Genomic DNA, 23,608 nt, shown 5'->3' with positions numbered 1-23,608 from the left:
AAATAGGATATTTAATCAGCAATAAAATCTGACAAAACTGGTATCATAAATTGTGATTCTTTCCCCTCATATGACGCTAAAACATGCCATTTTACCGTCTTGTATAGCTAATGCGAGTTGATTGACAGGCGATGTCTGTATCTAAAAGGTGATTGGCTCTTTCATATGTAAGGCGGGACTTCCTTTCCACATACTTTGACCGTTGGGCGCTAGAGCTCCTTGTTTGAGCGTTCCAATTTATCCCATTCATTTAAATAAATAGAAGTGGCCCGTCTCTGCTAAGTAGTCTCTGGTTGTGAAGTGTAATTCGGACACATGATCTAAAGGGGGCGCTGCTTCACGGCTCTTATGTTTCCTACCTTGTTTTTTTCTTAATCGACCGAGTAGACTTGAGCGAGCGGTGATCATCGTTCTCTCACGAACTCTTTTAGGATATACCAAAACACTGAGCATTATGTTACTTTTAGCAGTTAAACTTCGGAAAACAGGATATATTAAATTAAATGTAAGAGAAGGATATTAAGTTAAAGCTGATGAATGAATCAGTGACGTGTGATATTTACGAGCTCCTAGTCAATTCGATAATAACTTTGATTTAGTTTATTTAGGCTAATTTAGGTAAATGAGACAACCTCTCGTTCAGATGTTATAATGGGGATTTATCGTTGGATCCTGCTCGCTTTAGTGCACTACAATGTGGGGGTTCACGGTAAGTTTGTTCCTTGACAATCGAGTTTAGGGACGTGGAAACAATTGTTTCATTTAAACATCAGTTATTTATAACATTTGAAGAAAGTTTTTATAAACCTGTTTTATATGCATTTGTCAGCTAAGAGATTAAACCAATTCAATGTTTCGAGTTTCTATTGTATAATCTAGTGTCATGTCCCTTTAAGTTATTTATGACTGGGTTTTGGGTAATATGTTAATGAATATGTATAGTTAACCAATACTTACACTTAAATGTAAATCCTAAACACTGTTTATTTAAATTTACAGAGACTTTCCCTTACAATACTTTAATCAAATAATTCAGATTTATTACCATTTTTTTTTTGATATATATATATATATATATATATATATATATATATATATATATATATATATATATATATATATATATATATATGGGACTTCAAGGTACCTCAGAGTGTAAATGTAGAATAATATATATATATATATATATATATATATTATTATTATTATTATTATTAATATTTTAATATTTCTGAGGTACCTTGAGTCCCATGTAAATGCAATGTTATTGAATGGTTACCATATGTACAAAGTGGTATTTACAAAGTACTTCAAAGTACACTTAAAAAATTTAAAATAAAAATAAACTATATATATATATTTCTATGGTACTTTTTTGTTTGTGGGATTAAAAGTAATAGATTATTAATATATATTAAACAGATTGTCATTAAAAAATCTCATTAACACAGACATGCAGACCCATTCTATTCTGCAGATTTTCTCAATGTCATTTGTTTTTCATGGATAAATAGATATTTTATTGATTGTAATTGGTCAGTTGGTGTTAAAAGTAAACTACATCAATAACAAGATACTGATACTGTTTCCTCATGTTGCACTTTCCTGGGAAGTGAATGTGAAAATTGATGTGGATGTTTTGGACTGTTTTGTGGCATTGCTGAATCCGTGATGTGTTGTCACAGTAGAGATTTTTCACCTATCTGCAGCACTCATGACATCTGCTGTCCAGCATTGAAACATGCTCGTTGGCCAAGAAGCCGGAAATGGAAATTGAACAAGCACAAAAGTTGTCTCAGAATAGGGCACAAAAGCCCATTGAAGCAAATCTGACATTTCTATCCCAATTTTGAGCGTAGTTTATATATTGCACATGTCTTGTGCTGTTGTTTTTCTGTCTTCACTTGACATTTAGAGGCATGTACACTCCAGTAAAACACCAGACGTGAATCTATCTACACTGGGAAAAAAATTATTTGTTGGCTCAGCAACCATGATGTATGAAAAAAATCACTTCTACTCAAAATCGGACATATACATTTTTGAGCTTAATTTGAATTAATGTGTACAACACATTATGTTGTTCCCTTTGGTGAAGTTGGATTCTGTTCAATCCATGTAAATTTTCCATGCTCATGTGAATGTGCAGCTGGATCTGCTCTTCTTTGGGGAATCAAGTTTAAAGACTGACCTTAGTCCTTATTTTCTTTTGAGGCGATTAAATTAGGTAGACACAATAATATAAATGTTGATTTGAAACAACATGCTATTAGTTGTTAAATCTTATTCATGTGGCATAACTTTTAAGTAAATAAAGTGGAATTAAATGATACATTTGTGTATATCTAACAGGTCTTCTACTTATGCTGGCATAAAATGATAGTAAGTTGAATTATTTAACAAGTGTGATGCTAAAAATGCTACATGAATATTTGAAGTAAATCCAACACATCATTTTCACATTTTCAGTGTATTTTTCTACAATTAGAGAATTAAATGCCCCCCTTGATCTATGTGGTTCAAAATGTATTGGAATTTGAATACATTTATGGGTAGATTTTATACTAAATAAGTTTACAAATGCATTGAAAACACCTCAAACTGTGTCTCCTACAGGGTTAAGGTTCACCAAAAGCCCCTCCAACCTCACAGTAACTCAGGGTAACGTAGCCCGTCTAGGCTGTGCATTTGAGGGCTTGAGTGAACCGGAAATTGTATGGATGAAGGACGGAGAGAAGCTCTACAGCACTGATCAGATGTACATCACAATAGATACACATCACTGGGAGACCTACCAAAGGTATGACAGTCAGATGGAGCTTAAGTCCTGGTGTTCAGTGTTGACATTTTCAGGGGTCTGACATGTATCTGGTCGAAACTGGTTTCCATGTAAGAACTGAAATACCAGACATTGTTGAACGTAAATACAAGGGTTACATTGAAGAGAATGTTGGAATATATTGCAATCTGACTGATGGCAAATATCAGATTTAACAGTGTGAATTTACTGCGATGGACTGGCGACCTGTCCAGGGTGTCCCCCGCCTTTCGCCCAATGTTAGCTGGGATAGGCTCCAGCCCCCCGCGACCCTGTACACAGGATAAGCGGTTGACGATGGATGGATGGATGGATGGACAGTGTGAATTTATTGGCTATGTTTACACCACTCATACTATTTTCTGAAGATATATTTTGCAGACTGTGCACAGAATGAAAATGTTTTTTGTGCATTGAATAACCGAATGGCCTACTGCATTTGTTTATATGTGCTCAAAAGAGCACGCTGCGTGACACACTGTATCCCTCAATGAAGTGCGCCTTCCATTTCATCCTGACCTTTCGTTTATTGTTGACAAATGAGCCAAAAGTGACTTGTACTTCCAACAGTTTTATTTATACATTTTTTTTCCAACAAATTTATTTCTGGATGCCATTTGCTGAAGTCATGTGGAGTAACTTCCTTGTGGTATCAATAATGTGGTTCGCTCTCTGTGTCTCCGTGGTAACACGCTCAACAAGACACGTGATAAGATACGCAGGTTGACGGTCTCAGAGATTGAGATTTGTCCTCCGCCACCCGTATTGAGGCGAGTCACTACGCCACCACGAGGACTTAGAGTGCAATAGGAATTGGGCATTCCAAATCTGGAGAGAAAGTCAGCAACAGCCATACACGCTCACAGTCTGTAAACCAGATACCAACGTGTGATCCATGCATTAGTATCCTTCATGTGGTGGTGCCACCCCAACAGCAAAGTGCAACTTTCACCTGTGTAAAAGCCTGTTGAATCTGCTTTATCCACTGGACAGGCTCTGGAGCTCCCTTATTAGTGAGATCAGTCAGTGGGCTGGTTACGTCCGAATAATCAGCACCTGCCCATGACCCAAGTGAAACCCCATATGCCATACCTCCACCCATCCAATTGTGCACCTCTTGGGGTTTGCCATGAGGCCCGCTTGTCAGAGCGACCTCAGAACACCCCTCAGATGCTGCATATTCCACTGCCAATTGTGACTGTATGTCATTCGGTGTAAGTCGAAAAAATTCTTTCTGCAACTTGGCAACCTCTGTGACTTGAGATGGTGAGAGGTGGTCTCCACAAGTGACCAGGGAGGCATAATTGGCTTTTACGTTCACCTCCAGCCCGAGCTCTGCCCTCTCCGGAACTACTGTTGCCAACATCACGGGGACCGCCTCCCTCCATAATTTCATTATAGATTTAATGTACCATCCTCCATCATGGATTACAGCCGTGGCTGAGTCCAGGGCACTCTCCCTCCTATTGCTCGCCTGTCTAGATAGCGTCCATTTGGTCGAACAAATTCCACTTTTCCTTGATGGCTCTATAGTCACTTTTACGTTTTTTTGGTACGTAGGTCCGGTGGTAGCCATGAGCGGCCAAAAGCGGAGCCACTTCCTGAAAGACACTTCCCGCTAACGAGAGGAATGTCTGCACCTCGTTTATTGACCACGGCATGGTTATACGCACAGCCACTTCTTTTTACAATTCGAAAGTCGCATGAACAAATGATACTGCTATCGCTGTAGCTAACTTTAAAACTAGCGGGTTGATGTCCCATGTAGCAAATCCAGTGATGCTTGTAGTGATGATTCTCACTGACCAATCAGTGATCTGCAGGGTTTGACGTCACATTTAGTATTGGCTCAGCTTGCTTGGAACCTCGACAGAGGTGGTGCTACTGTCCACAGTGGAAAACCCCCAAAAAGTGTGCAGAGTCCAGTGTTACCGTGCTGTGGAAAAGCCTCATAAGTGACCTGCCATCGGAGTGTCACTGTAGGGTAATTGTGAATATCTCCATGCACACACCGCACCTTCACCCTTTTATTTGTGCCCAAAGCCTCGTCTTGGACCAAACATTGTTAGATAGTAGTCTGATTACAGCCAGTATCCAGCAAGACTTGATATGTTCTTCCCCTGATACTCAAAGGTATATTGTATGCTCCGGCTCAATCTGGGGCAGCCCGTGGAGTGTCGGGGACCTGGACCAATGTTCTCACCTTCATCACGGTGCATTGGTCCCAGAAACGACCAGGTTCCCAGTGACTCCAACCGGCCATCCCAGGTGTTACACCTGCAGATGCGACAGCGGGTTCAACCACCTGAGGGGGAGAGCGAAAATACATCGGGTTCACTGGCAGCAGGGAAAACCCCCGGGAATGGGAGGCTGGCTTCACTGGTACCTTTCCTCACCTCCGGGATACCGGGACAGGCTGCATGACAGTGACCGAGTGAGAGAGAAGAGAAGGGGGGAAAGAAGAGGATGGGCAGACAGAGGAAACATGGTTCTCAGCCAGTCGGACGGCTTCCTCCAGCGACGCGGCTGGTGGTACTGGACCCACTCCACCATTCCTTCTGGCAGACAATGGATCAGCTGTTCCAGCACCACAAGATCGATGACTCCCTCTGCATCATGGTGCTCAGCCAGCAGCCACTTCCGGCAGGCATCACAGAGCTGTTGCATGAAGGCAAATGGGCGGCCGCGTGAGTCCATCTTCATCTAACGGAAGATATGTCTGTGTTGTACGGGGGTGCGACTGCTGAAAGACAGACTTCTTCAGGTCGTCGTACACCCGGATACTCACCGCCGGTAGTTGTTGCACAGCAAGTTGTGCAGGTGTTAGACATATTGTGCTCAGGTGTGTGCTACCTTACCGCTTTCTGTCCGCTTTCGGCCGTACATTCCACCACACCCCACCTCCACAGTGGTATACTAAAGTTTTAAATGTTTATCGTTGCAAAATGCATACATTTTCTCAAACTATTTTTAAAACACAGTATTGCTCAGTATTATTCAGGAAGTTCGTAGCAGTTTGAGACACCCAGAGAGATTAATACATTTTATCTAGGACTTTTTGTTTTTCTCAGCAAGACTAAGACATTTATTTGTTACTGTTGCCAGTTTCTGACCTTCAGAAATAAACAAGGTTAGATTTGACATTGAATTAGCTGATTCTTGTGCACAGTATTAAAGTGTTTTGAGTGTTTCTAGGAGAAACTGTAGTGTTTGGTGGCCTGTGGTGTTTTGGCATGTGTTAATTAGGGATGCACCGATTCTGGGCCGATGCAATGTTTAAAATAACAATTTGGACGATGCCGATTATTTTGTTTATTTTGTATTTGCTGTTTTTAATCCCCTTTTTGTGCCAGTGAAACAAAGAAATCTTCATTATAAAAAAATTAATTAGCTGTTTTTAAGTCTTTCATCCCTGCATCACACTATCTTTGAATGAGATTCAATCATACAAATTTATGAAACAACATTTAATATAACCTTCTTTCAAATAACAAAAATTCTTTATGTGAAAAATTACTTTTTCAAGAGCCTTTTTAGCCTGCTATACACCTGCTATACAGCAGAACTTTTCACTAAATCACAGACCAGACAGTAAAATACTCCCACACCACCGTCTTTTTATTGCACTTATTTGAAAACAAACCACACATGCGCACGGCATCTGTTGCCCTCCTACGTCATGCCAGAGTGGCGTCCAGCCAGTGGCTGTGGGTGGTACTATAGTTCCACCTGTTTGATCTTCTCCGAAACTGCAGCTGCGTAGGCAACTGTTGTCCAAGTTGACCACAAATAAACAAGACATATAAACAGATAAACATCGGCCACTGCCATCGGTGAATGACATCGTATTTGCCAATAGGCCGATGTCAGTCAACAAGGCGAATATTGGCTGATACCGATGTTTACCCGATACATCGGTGCATCCCTATTAATGAACAGTCAGTGAAATACTGGTACCTTAAATCAAGGCATGTATTTCAATCCCTGTATATCCAAATATTCAGGAAAATAATAGGAGAGGAGAAGGGCTTTGGAGTTTAATTAATCTGATTTGAGCAGCTTTCTCGAAGCTGAGTCTGTAAATAACAGCATTTAGAGCTCATTGTGCAGTGATGCATATATACTACCTTCAACATTTTGAATGGATTTTTCATCAGGATGGTTTAGCCGGGTTTTAAAAACAAACTTCAAGAGCTGCTACAATTGCCTCATTAAAAACGGCTAAATACTCTACCATGTAGAGCAATGTAATTGGGATTAAAGTTCTGGTGACCTTCTTTGTGTATATGTAAAATTAGCCATCTGATTGGATTGTCGGCAGGCTGACAAAAAGACTGGATGGCTTTTAGTACATGGTACCATGATAATAATCATGGGCATGATCCGTGCAATACCATGCATTTTGGACATGTTCAGTGGTAATGCCAGTGTTGGGTTAGTTACTCAAAGTGATTAATTACTACCTACTAATTACATCTTCTACAGTGTAAATAGATTACTGTACTAATTAATCTGTCTGAAAAGTAATTGCATTACTTATTACTATTTACTTTCTTAAACCCTTATCAACCTCGACCAGATGAAAAATACAAGGATAGACATGAAATTTCACATCTTTCAAATAAATCACATAAAATCAAATAATTTGTTCATGAACTGGCCAAAGAATTTAAGGGGGCTGCATTAAATTAGAAAGCAAACATTTTAACATTAGATGTCAAATTTCTATTTTAATTCACTATTGTTTTACAAGATAGTATTTAGCTAAATTACATCAGAAGTAACTGTAAATAAATTACTGAAAAATTAAGAGTAATCTTTCTTAATGAAAAAGTAATTTAGTAATTAATTACTTAGTAATGCATTACAACCAACACTGGGGTAACGCCATGTTTTTGAGCATGAACAAGGGATGTGCAAAACTACCAATTTCCATAATCGACTTGTAGGTCAGTTGTTTGATCGACTAGTCGGTGTTAAGGATAAAAATTCAAAAGTAGGCTTCATTATGTTCACGTGACCACGATCAGGCTCGTATCAGAGGGATATACGGACACTAAGCACAGCACTTCAACATGGTAACTAAAGGATATTCAACAACTTAGAGGGCTCAAACAACTTAATGTGCATCCTGAAAACGATAATGACATCCTTCAAAATAAACAGAGAGTTTGTGAGTTTCAGGATGATCCTCGCTGTGCATTCAAAGCCGCAGAACTGCAAGATAATGATGCATGTACACGTCTAGTTCATGACATTGAACAGTTTAACCTGTTTTAACTGCAACTGTTTATTGAAGAAGTGTCAGACAGAATCAGCAAAAGACTTTAATTTCTCCACAACTCCTGACAAATACAAGAATATTACTCGCAGCAGATGATTTAATTTCCAACAGTGATTGTCTTTTAATGATGGCTGTAACAGCAGTGGTGCATAAGTGGACTAAACTAAAAGCATTAAAGTGACAAAACTTCTTGCAAAAGGTTCTACTGTGCTGACTGTTATTCATGTTTCCAAGCCATCACTGTACCATGATATAGCTCATATTGATTGATTGATTAATTTATTGTCGTTGCTTTTACAATAAAATATCGAGTATAGCATCATCTCCAAATAGCTCACACAAAGTGCCTACACCTATAGAAAAGTGCACAAAAATAATATTAAACATATATTTGCATGCTGGGACATTTCACTATGTGGCATGACTTGTGGCAACAAAATAAGTATCTCATCCTAGATCAGTCCTAGTATGTATGTATGTTAGGGGGTGGGGTCGATCTATAGCAGCAGAGGTGGAGGTGCTCCCCCAATAACAGACCTACCAGAGTTTAGGGAATTTACAGCCTGTGGAAAAAAGCTGTTTTTCAGTCTATTTGTCCTTGTTTCCACTGTTCTGAACCGCATTCCTGATGGCAACAGCTCAAACAGTTGGTGTCCTGGATGAGTTGGATCTTTGCTAATGCTCCTAGCTTTCTTAAGGAGTCTGTTTGAATGTAACTCATCCAGGCTTGTGAGCTTATTTACTTTTTGCAATAGAGTACCATAATAAATGGCAAATGGACAGCAAATAGATATTTGCAATGTCAACCTGCTTTACTGAATGCTGGCATGACTGGTAAACCCTTGCACAAGTGCTAGCTTAGCACATATGTTTTCCATATTCCAATTATGCCTAAAAACAGTTTGGGTGGAAATGTACTTTTGAAAGTTGTAAGATTAGGCTAAAGAGGCTAATACGCAGGCCTACTGATTTATAGATGTTACGTGTTCATGCTGAATGCCATGCTGCCAGCGTAATCTATAGCCTAAATGTTTTTACTATTTTTCCTTGGCCTCAAGTCTCATTTCAAGTCTCATTTATTTATAAAGCACTTTCAAATCACACTGTAGCACCAAAGTGCTGTGAAAAGAAATAGAAAAATAAAAACAACCATAAATCACATCACACAGTAGCCATAACAATAGGAAATGAAAAATGCATTAAAAAAAGACCAAGAGTCCATCAAATATTAAAAGAAAACAAAGTTTTTAAAAAAGTTTTTAAAGCCTTGCACAATCTCAGACCAGCAACAGAAAAGGCATGATTATTTTTTGGTGACAGTCATAGCTGTTTGAAAACAAATCTATAAGTCATGGTATTATTTTATGTGAATGCAACTCGTGTAGTTGTTTGCGCAACTGACCTTTATTTACATAAACCTCAATTCTAATTACTCTTAGAATCGTTTTCTTTACTGTAGTTGTAAAACTTTGAGATTTCCAAGCATACCTGAAATTATTCTTTGATCAAGATACAAATGTTAGGCATGTTGCTACATGTCCATCCATTGTTTTTTGTCTAATAAAAATCTGTCAGTTTAGTACTTACCCTCATGTCATTCCAAAAGCATATGACTTTCTTTCTTCTATGGAATGCAAATAGAGATGTTTTGTTGAATGCTCATGCTGCTCTATTCCATACACCAAAAGCATACAGTGACACACCCCTGTCCCATACAGACACTGGCTTTTGGACCTGACGCTAATAACAGCTTGGATGGTCCTTTTCCTCTTAGGCCCAGATAACACGACGGCTGTGTTTTTCAAGAACTTTTTGAAATGTTTTGAAAAAACAATTGAAATGACTCTTCAGAACAAAAAGCACAGTTCCACTGTTCTACTTTCCATCTAAGATGAGACCGAGCCCAGAGAAGTCGGTGGCGCTTCTGGACAGTGTTGATGTAGGGCTTCTGCTTTGCATAGTAAAGTCTTAACTTGCATCTGTGGATGCAGCGGCGAGTGCTGTTGACTAACAAAGATTTACTTAAATTATCCCAAATCGTCAAATTGTTATTAGACGTTATATTATATGTTATATTGTTCACAAGGCAAAGCATCATATAATGTGTAGTTATAGTGCTTTCAATATAGCAAATGGTGAATATAATTTACAAAACTCTCCTTTTTGTTTATTAGCATTTTTCATACTGTCCCAACTTTTTGGAAATTGGGGTTGTATTTAAATTCATATCATATCATGAAATTGCATATATAATAATGTTATGAGTTGTCACTGTTTGAAATAATGTGTAAAATGTACAAGTTATAAAGTTGAGTTTACATTCATTTCTATAAAAATCGCTAAAATGGTGCTGCCACTTTAAGAGATCAAAGAGCATGTTACACAGAGTTGCACACGAGAAAGAAGTCTCTCGGTTTGTTAATCACATCTGTGCAATTTGGAAATATTTTTTTAATCTGACTGTAAAGAACAGAAAGTATATTAAAGACACATTTTTCAATAAAAGTCGATTTCATGTTTGATGAACATGCATTACACGGAAGAAATGGTCAGTTTTTATTTCAAGCACTTTTCATCAAAACAAGGTGATTTTCCAGCTATTCCATTACTTACATTTCTAAAAGTTAAATTCAAGCACTTTAAGCACTTCAAGGTCCCTGTGCGAACCCTGTAAATAGTGTAGAAAAATAAAGTGCAGTAGGGGTAAAATCAAGTTTTGCCTCAAGATGGTTCTTCATTTTTTTGGTTTGCGATATTCAATATATAATTTCATCCCTTGTTACAAGCTATGTAAGAATTTATCGTGATACACCAAGTTTGAATATTAACAAGCACTAAAGAGACATTAGAGCTTAGGGGAACATTTTAAGTGAGTAACAACTTAAATTTTGGTCTGCTCCTCACACAAAGGTATCATATAGCAATGGAAGACTTGGAATATAGCACAGAAGTTGTATGGACTACTTTTATGATGCCTTTATAGTGCTTTTATTTTCCTCTTAGGACTTCCCTGGTCAGTTTAGACTTTCATTGCTTGGACAAGAACAGATAAACATTTGTCAAAGTTTCTCGTTTTGTGTTTCAAAGATGAAAGTAAGTCATATGGGTTTGAAACAACATAAGGATGAGTAAATCATGTCAGAATTTAGGTGTAATTTTTAGTTTTTTGGGTGAACTATACCTTTCTGTTCTAAGTGTGGGTTGTTTTTTCTTTAGTGTTAAATCCATTCAGCAGCAGGATGCTGGGAAGTATTGGTGTGAGGTTGAACATCATGACACCGTCATCTCATCTGAGCCTGCTTGGATTACAGTGGAAGGTATGTTGATTACAACTTCTGAAACCACTATTGTCAAGTAGTGTATTCATCAGAGCATATCTTGTTCTGTCAGTGCAGTAGTGCTACAATGTTTCATCTGTCACTTGCTGATGGTCACAGGTGGACTGGCCATCGAGATCCTCAGGCATTTCCACGATGGGCCGCTGGGTAATTTGGGCCGGCCCGTTGCTGCACAAGTACCGCCCTGTCCTACAGGCGATATATACAGCGCCGCGTACATATCCGAACGTACTACACAACTCCGTACCTCGTGTGGACCTCATTATTTAATATACAAATCACAATAATGGTGACAACCAAAGACAACATATTAAGTATAAAATGAGCTCTGAATAATCGCAAAATGACAAATAACTGCAAGTTATAACAAATTCAATAATAGCAGTGTATATAAAATCTGCAAAGAGTAAAGCTATGAACAGTACATAGTCATTTGCATAATCTATACATAACGCAGGGAGCTGAAGTGCGGCTTGCTGTATAATGCTCATGCCTGATAAAAATGTAGAAAATAAGATTACTTTCTTGCAATTTGAGTCTTTAAGACTAACTTTGTTTAAAGGATAGCAGAAACAGCACTTGTCAAAGCATTGGGCTTTTAACTTTTTCTCAAGAATAATCTGGTTAATCCAGGGCATGCTGAGTGACTCCAGTCAGGTTTTCTAAGCAATCAATTGGCCCAGTTGCTAGGGTGGGTAGAGTCATGTTGGGTTAACCTCCTCGTGGTAGCTATAATGTGGTTCTCGCTCTCTGTGGGGCGCGTGGATGCCACAGTGAATAACGTGAAGCCTCCACACATGCTAAGTCTCCACGATAACGCGTACGAAGATTGACTGTCTCAGACGTGGAGGCAACTTAGATTCGTCCTCCGCCACCCAGATAGAGTCACTACGCCACCACGAGGACTTGGAGCGAATTAGGCATACCAAATTGGGGAGAAAAGGGGAGAAAAAAGTGGTATGTTTATTTTGTTTTACATATATTTATATTTATATATGTACATATTCAGGCCAATTTAGTTTTCATTTATTTTTATATTTTTAATTTACGTAAAATTTTAAGCATTGTCATCAGTGTCCTGCTGTGTGACACTTTCTTCATCTAACTATTTTAAACAACATTTTATGATCTTGTATAGCTACGTATATACTGTATACATATATTATTATTATACTTGTTGTTTCCACCACCTCATATTAACTAGAATAATGCTTTATTTGCACATCCACAAAAAAGTTGAAAGGTGATTAAGATCTTTAAACATTTGAAGAAATACTGCCTTGTCACAGCACCTAAAATACATACTTTCCTTTGTACTTTCATGTACAGGTGAAACTCGAAAAATTAGAATATCGTGCAAAAGTTCATTAATATCAGTAATTCAACTTAAAAGGTGAAACTAATATATTATATAGACTCATTACAAGCAAAGTAAGATATTTCAAGCCTTTATAATTTTGATGATTATGGCTTACAGCTTATGAAAACCCCAAATTCAGAATCTCAGAAAATTAGAATATTGTGAAAAGGTTCAGTATTGTAGGCTCAAAGTGTCACACTCTAATCAGCTAAACACCTGCAAAGGGTTCCTGAGCCTTTAAATGGCCTCTCAGTCTGGTTCAGTTGAATTCACAATCATGGGGAAGACTGCTGACCTGACAGTTGTGCAGAAAACCATCATTGACACCCTCCACAAGGAGGGAAAGCCTCAAAAGGTAATTGCAAAAGAAGTTGGATGTTCTCAAAGTGCTGTATCAAGGCACATTAATAGAAAGTTATGTGGAAGGGAAAAGTGTGGAAGAAAAGGTGCACAAGCAGCAGGGATGACCGTAGCCTGAGAGGATTGTCAGGAAAGGCCATTCAAATGTGTGGGGAGCTTCACAAGGAGTGGACTGAGGCTGGAGTTACTGCATCAAGAGCCACCACACACAGACGGATCCTGGACATGGGCTTCAAATGTCAAACGCCTTACCTGGGCTAAAGAAAAAAGAACTGGTCTGTTGCTCAGTGGTCCAAAGTCCTCTTTTCTGATGAGAGCAAATTTTGCATCTCATTTGGAAACCAAGGTCCCAGAGTCTGGAGGAAGAATGGAGAGGCACATAATCCAAGATGCTTGAAGTCCAGTGTGAAGTTTCCACAGTCTGTGTTGGTTTGGGGAGCCATGTCATCGGCTGGTGTTGGTCCACTGTGCTTTATTAAGTCCAGAGTCAACGCAGCCGTCTACCGGGACATTTTAGAGCACTTCATGCTTCCTTCAGCAGACAAGCTTTATGGAGATGCTGACTTCATTTTCCAGCAGGACTTGGCACCTGCCCACACTGCCAAAAGTACCAAAACCTGGTTCAATGACCATGGTATTGCTGTGCTTGATTGGCCAGCAAACTCGCCTGACCTGAACCCCATAGAGAATCTATGGGGCATTGCCAAGAGAAAGATGAGAGACATGAGACCAAACAATGCAGAAGAGCTGAAGGCCGCTATTGAAGCATCTTGGTCTTCCATAACACCTCAGCAGTGCCACAGGCTGATAGCATCCATGCCACGCCGCATTGAGGCAGTAATTAATGCAAAGGGGCCCAAACCAAGTACTGAGTACATATGCATGATTATACTTTTCAGAGGGCTGACATTTCTGTATTTAAAATCCTTTTTTTATTGATTTCATGTAATATTCTAATTTTCTGAGATTCTGAATTTGGGGTTTTCATAAGCTGTAAGCCATAATCATCAAAATTATATCAAATAAAGGCTTGAAATATCTTACTTTCCTTGTAATGAGTCTATATGATATATTAGTTTCACCTTTTAAGTTGAATTACTGAAATTAATGAACTTTTGCATGATATTCTAATTTTTCGAGTTTCACCTGTACATTTGAACCTAACATCTTAATGTTGGGAAAAAGTTTCCAGACATGTTATTTGTCTGAGCTATACAGTAATGTGCTTATTTTAGTGTTTTCTCTAAAATAATTCACTCATTACATTTACATTGGTTTTATATGTTTTAAAGGAGAAATATGTAATACATTTACTGTATTAAAGCATACAATTATCATAATATGTTATCAAAGATTTGGGAAACATGCTAAGTTGAAATACTGGCTTCTCTGAAAACAATGCTACAGCCAGTATATTCTATTTTGAAATGTCTATTCAGGGCCAGAATTTATGTTTGTGTTTTGGCTTGTGTGATCCCACCCACTGCCCATTTCCCAACAGTATTTTGACACCCCGGGTTGCCAGATTTGATAAACACAGTGCGCTGCAGCCATGGAATCCAGCAATACATCTAGCTAATATTGAGAGAGAAAACAGAGTTATAAAAAATCCACATGAGCTGGTTTATAATTTGCAAGCAATAAAAATGTTGCAAATATATAGATTTATTGATCAATTTTCAGTTTAAGGCTCGTGGCTAGCCTTTGTCAGTTTGCTTGTTCCTGTTGCATGTCCTCAACCTGCCAAACTGCGTGAGCTTCAAGTCTGGGGAGGAGGGGGCAGGGGAGACAACTCTCTCCATTATTTTGAATTTGGACTGCAGTGCCATTTTAAACGCTTGATGTCAATGATACATATTGCTCCTTTAAAGTTATGACCATTTTTGCACTGTGGGGCCCATTGTCATGACTAGTGGTCAGGACTAGAAATATTTTTTTTTTTTACCACAATTATTTGAAATTGAGCTGGAAAATGAAATCAATGAGCCGGTGTGGTGTGTTGCGGGCCGGGTTTGGTGGGCCATTCTGGGCCAGAAAGTCCAGGTCCACTTTTTAGTCTCAGTCCACCCCTGGTTACAAGACAACATAAAGGTAGCAGTTATGGCTCCATTGTGTTACAAGAACATGATCAATTCATAAAGTTTATGATGATAACTCAATCTGTGTCTCATATACTAAGATGATTCACTTATGTTTTCCTCTTTTGTAAGTTGCTTTGGATAAAAGCCTCTGACAAATGAAAACATTTAAATGTGAATATACTGTATTTTCGTTGTCTCTTACTGTTCATATTTTCAGGTGTGCCTCATTTTCTGGTGGAACCCCAGGATGTGGCCAAATTCGCAGGGGAGCCGTTTAACTTGACGTGTGCTGCATCAGGCCCTCCAGACCCTGTTGAGGTTCTGTGGTGGCTTGGGGGTGAACAGAAGGGTGATTTCATGCCCTCACCCTCAGTTCTCTTTGTTAAAGGTGAGACACACCAAAGTCCTTTTGAAGTATGTATGGATGTAGGTGAATATATGAAAGAAATTCTCTCTCAGCAAATGCTGTTTATTATTCAGGGGACCATCTAAATTGGTACTTAATGGAAGCATACATTTTACATATGTCATGTTATCATTAGTTTTTTATCATTGGTCACATTTTAGCTTTTTAATCCATGTTTTTCATCAATAAATATGTCTTGAAATTGCATATATGATATTGTACATATTTACAAGTATTTCCATTGATGTGTAGAACAAGTGCTAAAACGGTACTGTCTCTTTAAGAATAGTGGCAGTTCAGCGAGCATCTGCAGAAGTTTGTTTGAACACATATTTACAAAACTGGAGTCACACAGCTTCTATACTGCATCCATGCCATGTGTGATTAGGATAATATTTTCTTTTTTGTTGTTTTTGATAAACAACTGACTGTAAAGAACAAGCAGGTTATTAAAAGAGACATTGTTTATTGACAAATGGATTGCGTGGATCTTGTCTTTGGATACACACTACATGGAAAAAGTTAACCAAATGTTTACTACTCAATCACTGAAATTTGAAAATGTAACAGCCAGTGGAGAGAAACAGATATTTTTAGTTGCATATGTGAACGATTTTCTAACATTGTAGAGGGTAGCGTAAAAGATCGATCTTGGGATTTAAGAATCTATATTGAAATCGTTCAAATGAAGATTGTGATTCATCGAAGAAAAAAAAGAAGTATTTTTGCTTATATAACATTGAATCGTCAAGTATTCAAGAAACATCATGTGAAACATCGACATTTCAAAAATCCTTTTTTTTAGACGCTCTTTAAGATGAAACATTGGGCAGCTAGATCTATAACTGAGTCAATGGTTGTTTTCAGTGCGTGGGCTGACTTTCCAGGGTTTGGCTTGTAGAAAGGTGAACCGTGAAATTATGCAGTTTGTCATTGGGAGTGTTTTTATATTCACCTGTAAGTAGAGTCTAATATGTTAAACAGGCTGAGCAAGATAATTTCTAGCCACAAAGGTGACATTGTGAATATCTGTTGTTGCATATATCATGTGCCGTCCAGATTGATATTTATTTAATACTTTATCTTATATAGACTTTGAAAGGACAAAGAATCCAAGCTTTAACTTTATTGTAACTTTATTAGAAGTACGTTTTGATATGAAGGAGGTTACTGAAATATTGTTTACATTTCTTATCATGTCCTAGTGGAGAAAAAGCCTTCTGTAACTGTATAATGTCAAGGCCTAATGTCAGCTCACCAACCTGCTTTGACGTTTTGTAACTGGATCTCTTGAATCTAATAGTTCTGAGTGGGAACGCATTATACTAATCAATACTGCATATGCAATACAGTGAAGTAAACTTTCCATTTTAGCAGCTGATGCAGAGAACGCATTGAGTCATTAAGCTTATGTAAGTCTATGTGTCTTTGGTTCATATTATCAGACATGAGAACCTTTTGCATAAATTACTTTTTGAGAATTTGACTCAGTGTTGGGAACCAGTGAGTTGTTTGTTACGCACAGTTTACTAAGCCATCAGATAGCTCTGTCATTATTTGAAACTAAATATCACAGCTGTCATCACCTTGTTCATGAGGCAAGTTGAGACATGAGATTAGGATGGTTTTAACAGATGTTAAGTATCTTAAAATAACACATTGTAACAGATCTCTGTTCATCTGGAAAAGGAGGAAGCAGGAGCCAAATCCACATTCAACGAACATTAGTTACAACACAATATCAAACTAAAAACACAGCAACATAAAACACTGACACACACACACTTGGCTTCATGTGGACTATATGTGGGTATTTGGAATTGCATAACTCCTGACACAAATTAAGACAAATACTGAAACTTGAGTCATATCTTTTTAATGATGTATTAGTTTGTCAAGGTAATAACATCTAATAGTCCATCAAAATGTGCAAAGCTTATTACAATCACTGCTTGTTCTGCAATTCACTTGCCTAGTAACCATAGTAACGGTGCGCACGCTTTTGCGCTTTCTGCTATGACGTGGAGTGCGGGATGCACTCAACGTTGCATGAATTTTTAATTAGCCTGCATTAGTAACAGTTAATTTTGTTATGGTATGAACTTAATCCTAGTAAAGGCAAAAAATATATAATACCTTTGTAACGAAATCCAAGACTTTGTATACCAAATCCAAGGCTTTTAAGGCCTTAATTTGAGATTATTTTTCTAAAATTCGCGCTGTGAACATAAAGCCCGCCTACTTTGATTTGATTGGTCATCTCAAATATTCTGACATTGACGAGCAGTGACAGACCAATGAGGCTCCAGATGAACACACACACACACATACACACACACACACACACACACGCTCGGCGCCGCTGCGGAAGAGCGCGCTGATAACAAGACTGAAGCGAACACGAAGGCTTATCACATATTTAAAGATGGAAAGGGAGAAAACAGGACAGAGTAACACGGCGAATATCGCTCATATATGTTTTTTTGACGACGTAGTTAAGGCGGCAGGCGTGTGTTGCTTAGGCAGCCGCCTTAGTTTCAAAGTGCTGCGGGAAATACTGTATATATATATATATATATATGCCCCGGACCGTAATAAGGATGATTCCTGAGAACTGCAAGCTTGTAGTACCACCTGTTTACTCCAGAGGGCAGTAATTGAAATTTCAGCTGTGTAGCAACGCACAGTTTATACAGTGAACAAAACAACACTTCAGCAGACAGACACAACACAAACATGCTTTACGTTCTTGCGGTCAAATCACTTGATGGAGCACAAATTCAAACTAAGGGATCTCAAGATCTGTTCTAAGTATTAAACTATATTTAACTTGACACAGTGACCTAAAAATGTTATGTTTATGACACAACACATCCGAGACGCATCACAAGCATGTCTGAAGCAGGTGTACATTGACGGGTCCTTAAACAAGCCCTCATAATAAATCTCCAACTGATTGACAAATTCACTTGTGAAATGGATTGCTGTGAACTGTATGCCAAATATTGACTTGTGATCAATAATATGGTAGTAAACAATACATTGTATTCTAAAGCTGATTTTTGTATTGTCTTATCAATGATTAACTCTTCTGCCACAAGAATTTATATTTTGACTTTTTTTTTTGCTAAAAAGACAATAAAGCCTGTTTGTGTACTGTTAAGAATTTTGACATTGTTTTCATGACAATTAAGTAAAACATTTCCAAAATATCTGTAATGGAACAGTATTTTTTACACCGTAATGACAATCATCCTGTTTTAACCAATTTATCCAAAGGCAGTGCAAGATAAATACTTAGATTTTATGTAATTCATTTTAACATTTCAGTATAAAGAATAAGATATTTTGCATTAAAGTAATGAGAATTGTTGGTTAAAATTTGCTTAATTGTCATGAAAATAACATCACAATGCATACATTTGTAATGGTTGTCTTTTTGATTTTTTTGTGAAAAATTATCCAGCCATGTTTCTATATTATCTTGTGACCTCCATAAAATGTTGAAATGAACTGTTAAGTGCTGACCACAGTGATAATGTTTTCTCATTTGCTTCACCAGGTGTGAATGAGAGTATAAAGTTTTACTGTGAGGCCAAGAACACCCGTGGTATCTCTGTGTCACGCACAGGCACTATACACGTTAAAGGTGAGTCATACCACAGACTTTTTCCACTTCTAGCTCATGCAGAAACAGTGCAAAAGTTGTTCCTCAGAGATCTAAGAGCTTAATAACTGTAAACCACACTAATACAACCACAAAAGACCAAAGTTTACAAGACTAGCAGGCTTGCATAGAGAAGATGAATGTAGTTTGTTATCATTGTGTTTCATTTATTTATTTATTTATTTATTTTGTGATCATGTACAGTCCGGCCAGATTTCCCACGGAATGTTGAGGTGCACCAGGCATCTGATAGTAACGTAACCCTAACGTGGAGTCCAGGTTTCAATGGACACTCGCACCTTTCCACTTGCACTATACAGGTAGATTATTCCTATATTTTATGTGCTTTGTTATTAAAGGGATAATTCACCCAAAAATGAAAATCTGTCATCATTTACGCACCCTCATGACATTCTAAATGTGTATGACTTTCTTTCTTGGAACACATGGCAGATTTTAGGCAGAATGTTAATGCTGTTTTTTGTTTTTTAGTTTTTGATACAGTAAAGTTTAATGGGGCTGGATGATTTATAACTCCAAGAAGGGCGAAACAAAAAAACACCATAAAAGTAGTCTTGCATGCTATAATCCAAGTCTTCTGAAGCCATATAATAGCTTTTTGTTTGGAAAATGTTATCAGTTGTAAATCACTGAAAAGCCATTAAAATTCCTTCCCTCTATGATAGCTGTAATATCTGATTTGAGAGCTACAGCAGATGGCAAGTTTTTAGGTTAATAACTAGTTGTTGTTGTTTTTTATCACTCAAAGCCATCATATTGCTTCAGAAAACTTAGGTTGCTTTTTGTTGCTGGACTGCACCATTCCCCATTTACTTTCAGTGTATCTACATTTTCAGTGAAGGCTTTGGGTCGAAGATATTTAACATTTGTTGTGGCTTACTGGAGAGGAGCAAACTAGCCTCACTGCTCTCTTGAGAAAACGTTTAGCATGTAACCGCTTAAAAAGTGCAGTCTTAAAATAGGTAGCTAGTAGATGTATGTTTGGATGTCAATACTACAAGGATCCACACAAATGAAATTAGTCTTATAGGGCTGAAATGAATTCTTACTTTTTATTTTGTGAATACATGTCCCTTATACCTTTCTAGATGTCAAATGGAACTGGAAAGAAGGTGAAACTTCCTGACATTAGCATGGCAGTTCCTCCCTTCCAGTACATGCTTAATTCACTCAGCAGTCATTCAAATTACAGCGTGAGAATCCGGTGTGATAATGAGGTGGGCTCTTCCCCCTTCTCTCCATGGGTGGACTTTTACACTCCAGAGGCAGGTATGTTAAACAATGCCATCATTTATTGTGTTTCCTTTTTAAATGTGCTGAGTCAAATACTATAAATGGTGTTTTACCTGAAATTGCACAGCTGTATGCTATATGCATATCACAAGGGCTTGCGATAACGGAATGATTTTAATACATAACATTCAAGGCGATGCAGATGGCAGAGAATAGACTTTGTGCGCAACTGTCATCAAGCACGTTAAACCAAAGCAGAAAGCGAATGTCTATAGCAAGCTTTTCTGGGCATCTTTTTTCAAAATAAAAGCCCCACATTGAATTAACTAATTTAGTATTTAATAAGAACAAGAATTAGATTAATTTGAATATCTGCTACATTTTTGTACATAGTACAAAAACTCTAGGCTACAAGATCCAGTTCTCAAAAGTCTTGTGGTTTAGTATGTGTTATATGGCCTTATTTCAATGACTTAAAATGTTTGTTTGTTCAAAAAACATGCATAAACATTATTTTCTCAAAAATACAAACATGTACTCACATGTTGCTCACATTTTATTGTAGCCCAGTTTGTGCTGAATACAGTGTTATCAGACTTTTGCCAATAATATGTTTTTAAGCAACTGAAAAAAAGCCCAAATATCAAGGCATGTCAAAACTTCTCCAGGGCCCAAAACACCCTCAGACCCCAGAGGGTTAAATAAGCCCTGTGCTTTCCAGGTCCAGGTTCACATTATGAGTCGGGTCACTAGTGGCTTAAGCCATTTGTCCAAGCATAGCTAGCATACACTCAGTCCATATGGCTTTTCAGAGACGCAGCAGTATACAAATCTTATTGCTAGATCTACTTGTTTGAGGGGTTGCGTTTTGGTATTTTGTATTATGTGTTTCTGCAGCTTCCCTGCTTTGTTTGGGGATTGCATTTTAGTCTTATTGTGCTGCAGCATGTCTTGTGTTTTTCTAATTGTGCAGAAGTAGCAGCAGCATGTCCACATGCTTAACTCAGTATATCTGTGTATGTTCAAGCGGTAGCAAGTCTCTGCGTGTAGCAGATCGAGTCCGTCAAGACCAATATACGATGAATGTGTCTTACCCACATTAACATGCTTAATCTTTCCATGAGTTGTCATGACTGATAAAGAGTGAATCTCACAAATATGTGCAAGTCATATTTCACCCCAAAATAAAAAGACAAAAAATAAGAAATTCTATGTTATCATTACATTGTGTTACTATTAAGTGAAATTTGGCCCAAAATTTGTATTAATTAATTTAAGTAAAACAAAAAACAAATCTATTTACTTCATAATATCTACATAATTTTTTTAGATTTATATTTTTTTAGCTAAATTAAATTTAGTACAACAAATACTACCATGATATGTAAATAGTATAGGGAGAATGATAATTTTTGGCTTTATAATCAATAGAGTTAGCGGTATAATTTGCTTAATTGGCATGCAAAAAAATCTGAATTGTCCTAAAATAGGCCTTCCTATTTATACTTTCCTTGTATTTATTTTTTTCTTTTAATTTTGTGGTGAACTATAATTTAGACATGTCTTAACAGCTTTCAGGAGTTATATATTAGGTTTTTGAGGACAACGCTGTTTTGAAGAAGACATAGCTATACATTGTGTATGTATATGTCTGTTAGGTTACAAAGAGGAGCGGGAGTGAGGAATGAAGGAAGGAAGGAAGTTGTGTCTGTAGAACTCAGATCCATCACAGAGGTCGATGACAGCTTTTTACAATATGTTTGGCATACATCACTAAATGACTGTGTTTAGATCAAGAAGTGCTCATTAGAACTAACAAATTGAATTCCAAACTGTGACAAGACATCTACTTCCTTAGAAAAGTTCACAGTTCTGAAAAGCAGAGTTGTGAATGACTTACATTTTTAACATTCCATTGGGACTAAAACCGTTAACCATTCCGTCCGACGTTCTGGTGGTTTGGAAGTAAACAAACAGCCCAGAGAGCTTTTTCTGGCCAGAAACCTGGGGTGAGGGGGTTTGGAAGGGGAAGAGCTGGCAGGTGGGTTTAGGGAGCAGAGAGAGTTTCTAAAGTTGGCCCTGTTTGTATGTTTGTAAACTAGTAGCACTGGCTACAATCCAGTAGATTCCAGGCTGAGTGGTACAATGCACCATTGTGTGTGTCCCCAATCCCTACCAATGCACTGCTTCTTATACATAGTCCAATATGCTGCCACCTACTGGTCAAGGCTGTCATTAGAACTATTTTATTTTGATTTTATTTACTATCTTTGAATTTGACTAGTTAGCACTTTGCATACTTCATTTTAAATCAAACAATCCTCAAACATAATTTGTTGTATGGAGGAGCGTCTGAAAAGTGGCAATCGACCCTATGTACTTTCCCTTTTTACTGTGTTTATATCTTCCATACACAGCACCACTTGCAGCTCCAAAGAACTTGACCTTTGAACTCACAGAGCAGCAGCTGATTCTGTCTTGGGCGCCACTGAGAGAGGAGGAGCTACGAGGAAGGTTACTGGCATATAAAATGCAGTGGAACCAGGAAGGAGAGAGACAGGTATGCAATAATCAGTGATGCATAAAGACATATTTACAGAGGAGATATATTCAAGCAAATAAAGATAATTAATGACTATTTCCTGTTGTTGTTTTTTTTATCTTATCACACGCCTTTCTGGAATACCTCATTCTGATTGGTCAATTGTAGCATTCTGGAATCAAATATTTTTGTATAAGACTGCCCCAGTCAACTGATTTCTTACATAGCTGCACTAGTTTCATGTCTCTCATAGTACTTCATGCTCTCTCTCTACTTGCATAATAAAATAGTTTAAACTCAAAATAATATTTCATGTCCATTTATTTGTTTCTTTGAGAAGTAGATCTGTAGTCAGTATCTCTTCGCAGGACTTGTGATAGAAATAAAGTATTTTTCAGCTTACGTAAGGCGAATTTTAATTACCACAGAAGCATGTCAAGTCTTAACTACTACAAAAATGCAGAATGAGAGGTTTTTTTACAAGCGCTTTTCATGTGG

At 37.7% G+C, this 23,608-nt stretch overlaps 1 protein-coding gene across 1 annotated transcript in view; it reads left to right on the top strand.

Moving 5' to 3' along the window:
• Nucleotides 1-389: 389 nt before the first annotated feature.
• Nucleotides 390-23,608, top strand: part of LOC127657236 (tyrosine-protein kinase receptor TYRO3-like) — a 37,893-nt gene continuing 14,674 nt past the window's right edge. Inside the window, exons 1-8 of the mRNA XM_052145935.1 lie at nucleotides 390-709; nucleotides 2,617-2,800; nucleotides 11,319-11,419; nucleotides 15,459-15,629; nucleotides 19,210-19,296; nucleotides 19,519-19,634; nucleotides 20,424-20,604; nucleotides 22,986-23,128. Coding sequence (XP_052001895.1) covers nucleotides 652-709; nucleotides 2,617-2,800; nucleotides 11,319-11,419; nucleotides 15,459-15,629; nucleotides 19,210-19,296; nucleotides 19,519-19,634; nucleotides 20,424-20,604; nucleotides 22,986-23,128 — 1,041 coding nt within the window. The 5' untranslated portion in view covers nucleotides 390-651. The remainder of the gene's footprint in view (nucleotides 710-2,616; nucleotides 2,801-11,318; nucleotides 11,420-15,458; nucleotides 15,630-19,209; nucleotides 19,297-19,518; nucleotides 19,635-20,423; nucleotides 20,605-22,985; nucleotides 23,129-23,608) is intronic.

The sequence above is a fragment of the Xyrauchen texanus genome, chromosome 16, assembly GCF_025860055.1.
Source record: "Xyrauchen texanus isolate HMW12.3.18 chromosome 16, RBS_HiC_50CHRs, whole genome shotgun sequence".
NCBI lineage: Eukaryota > Metazoa > Chordata > Actinopteri > Cypriniformes > Catostomidae > Xyrauchen > Xyrauchen texanus.
Note: the sequence above shows the minus strand (reverse complement) of the source record. Positions and strands in the feature narration are given on the sequence as shown.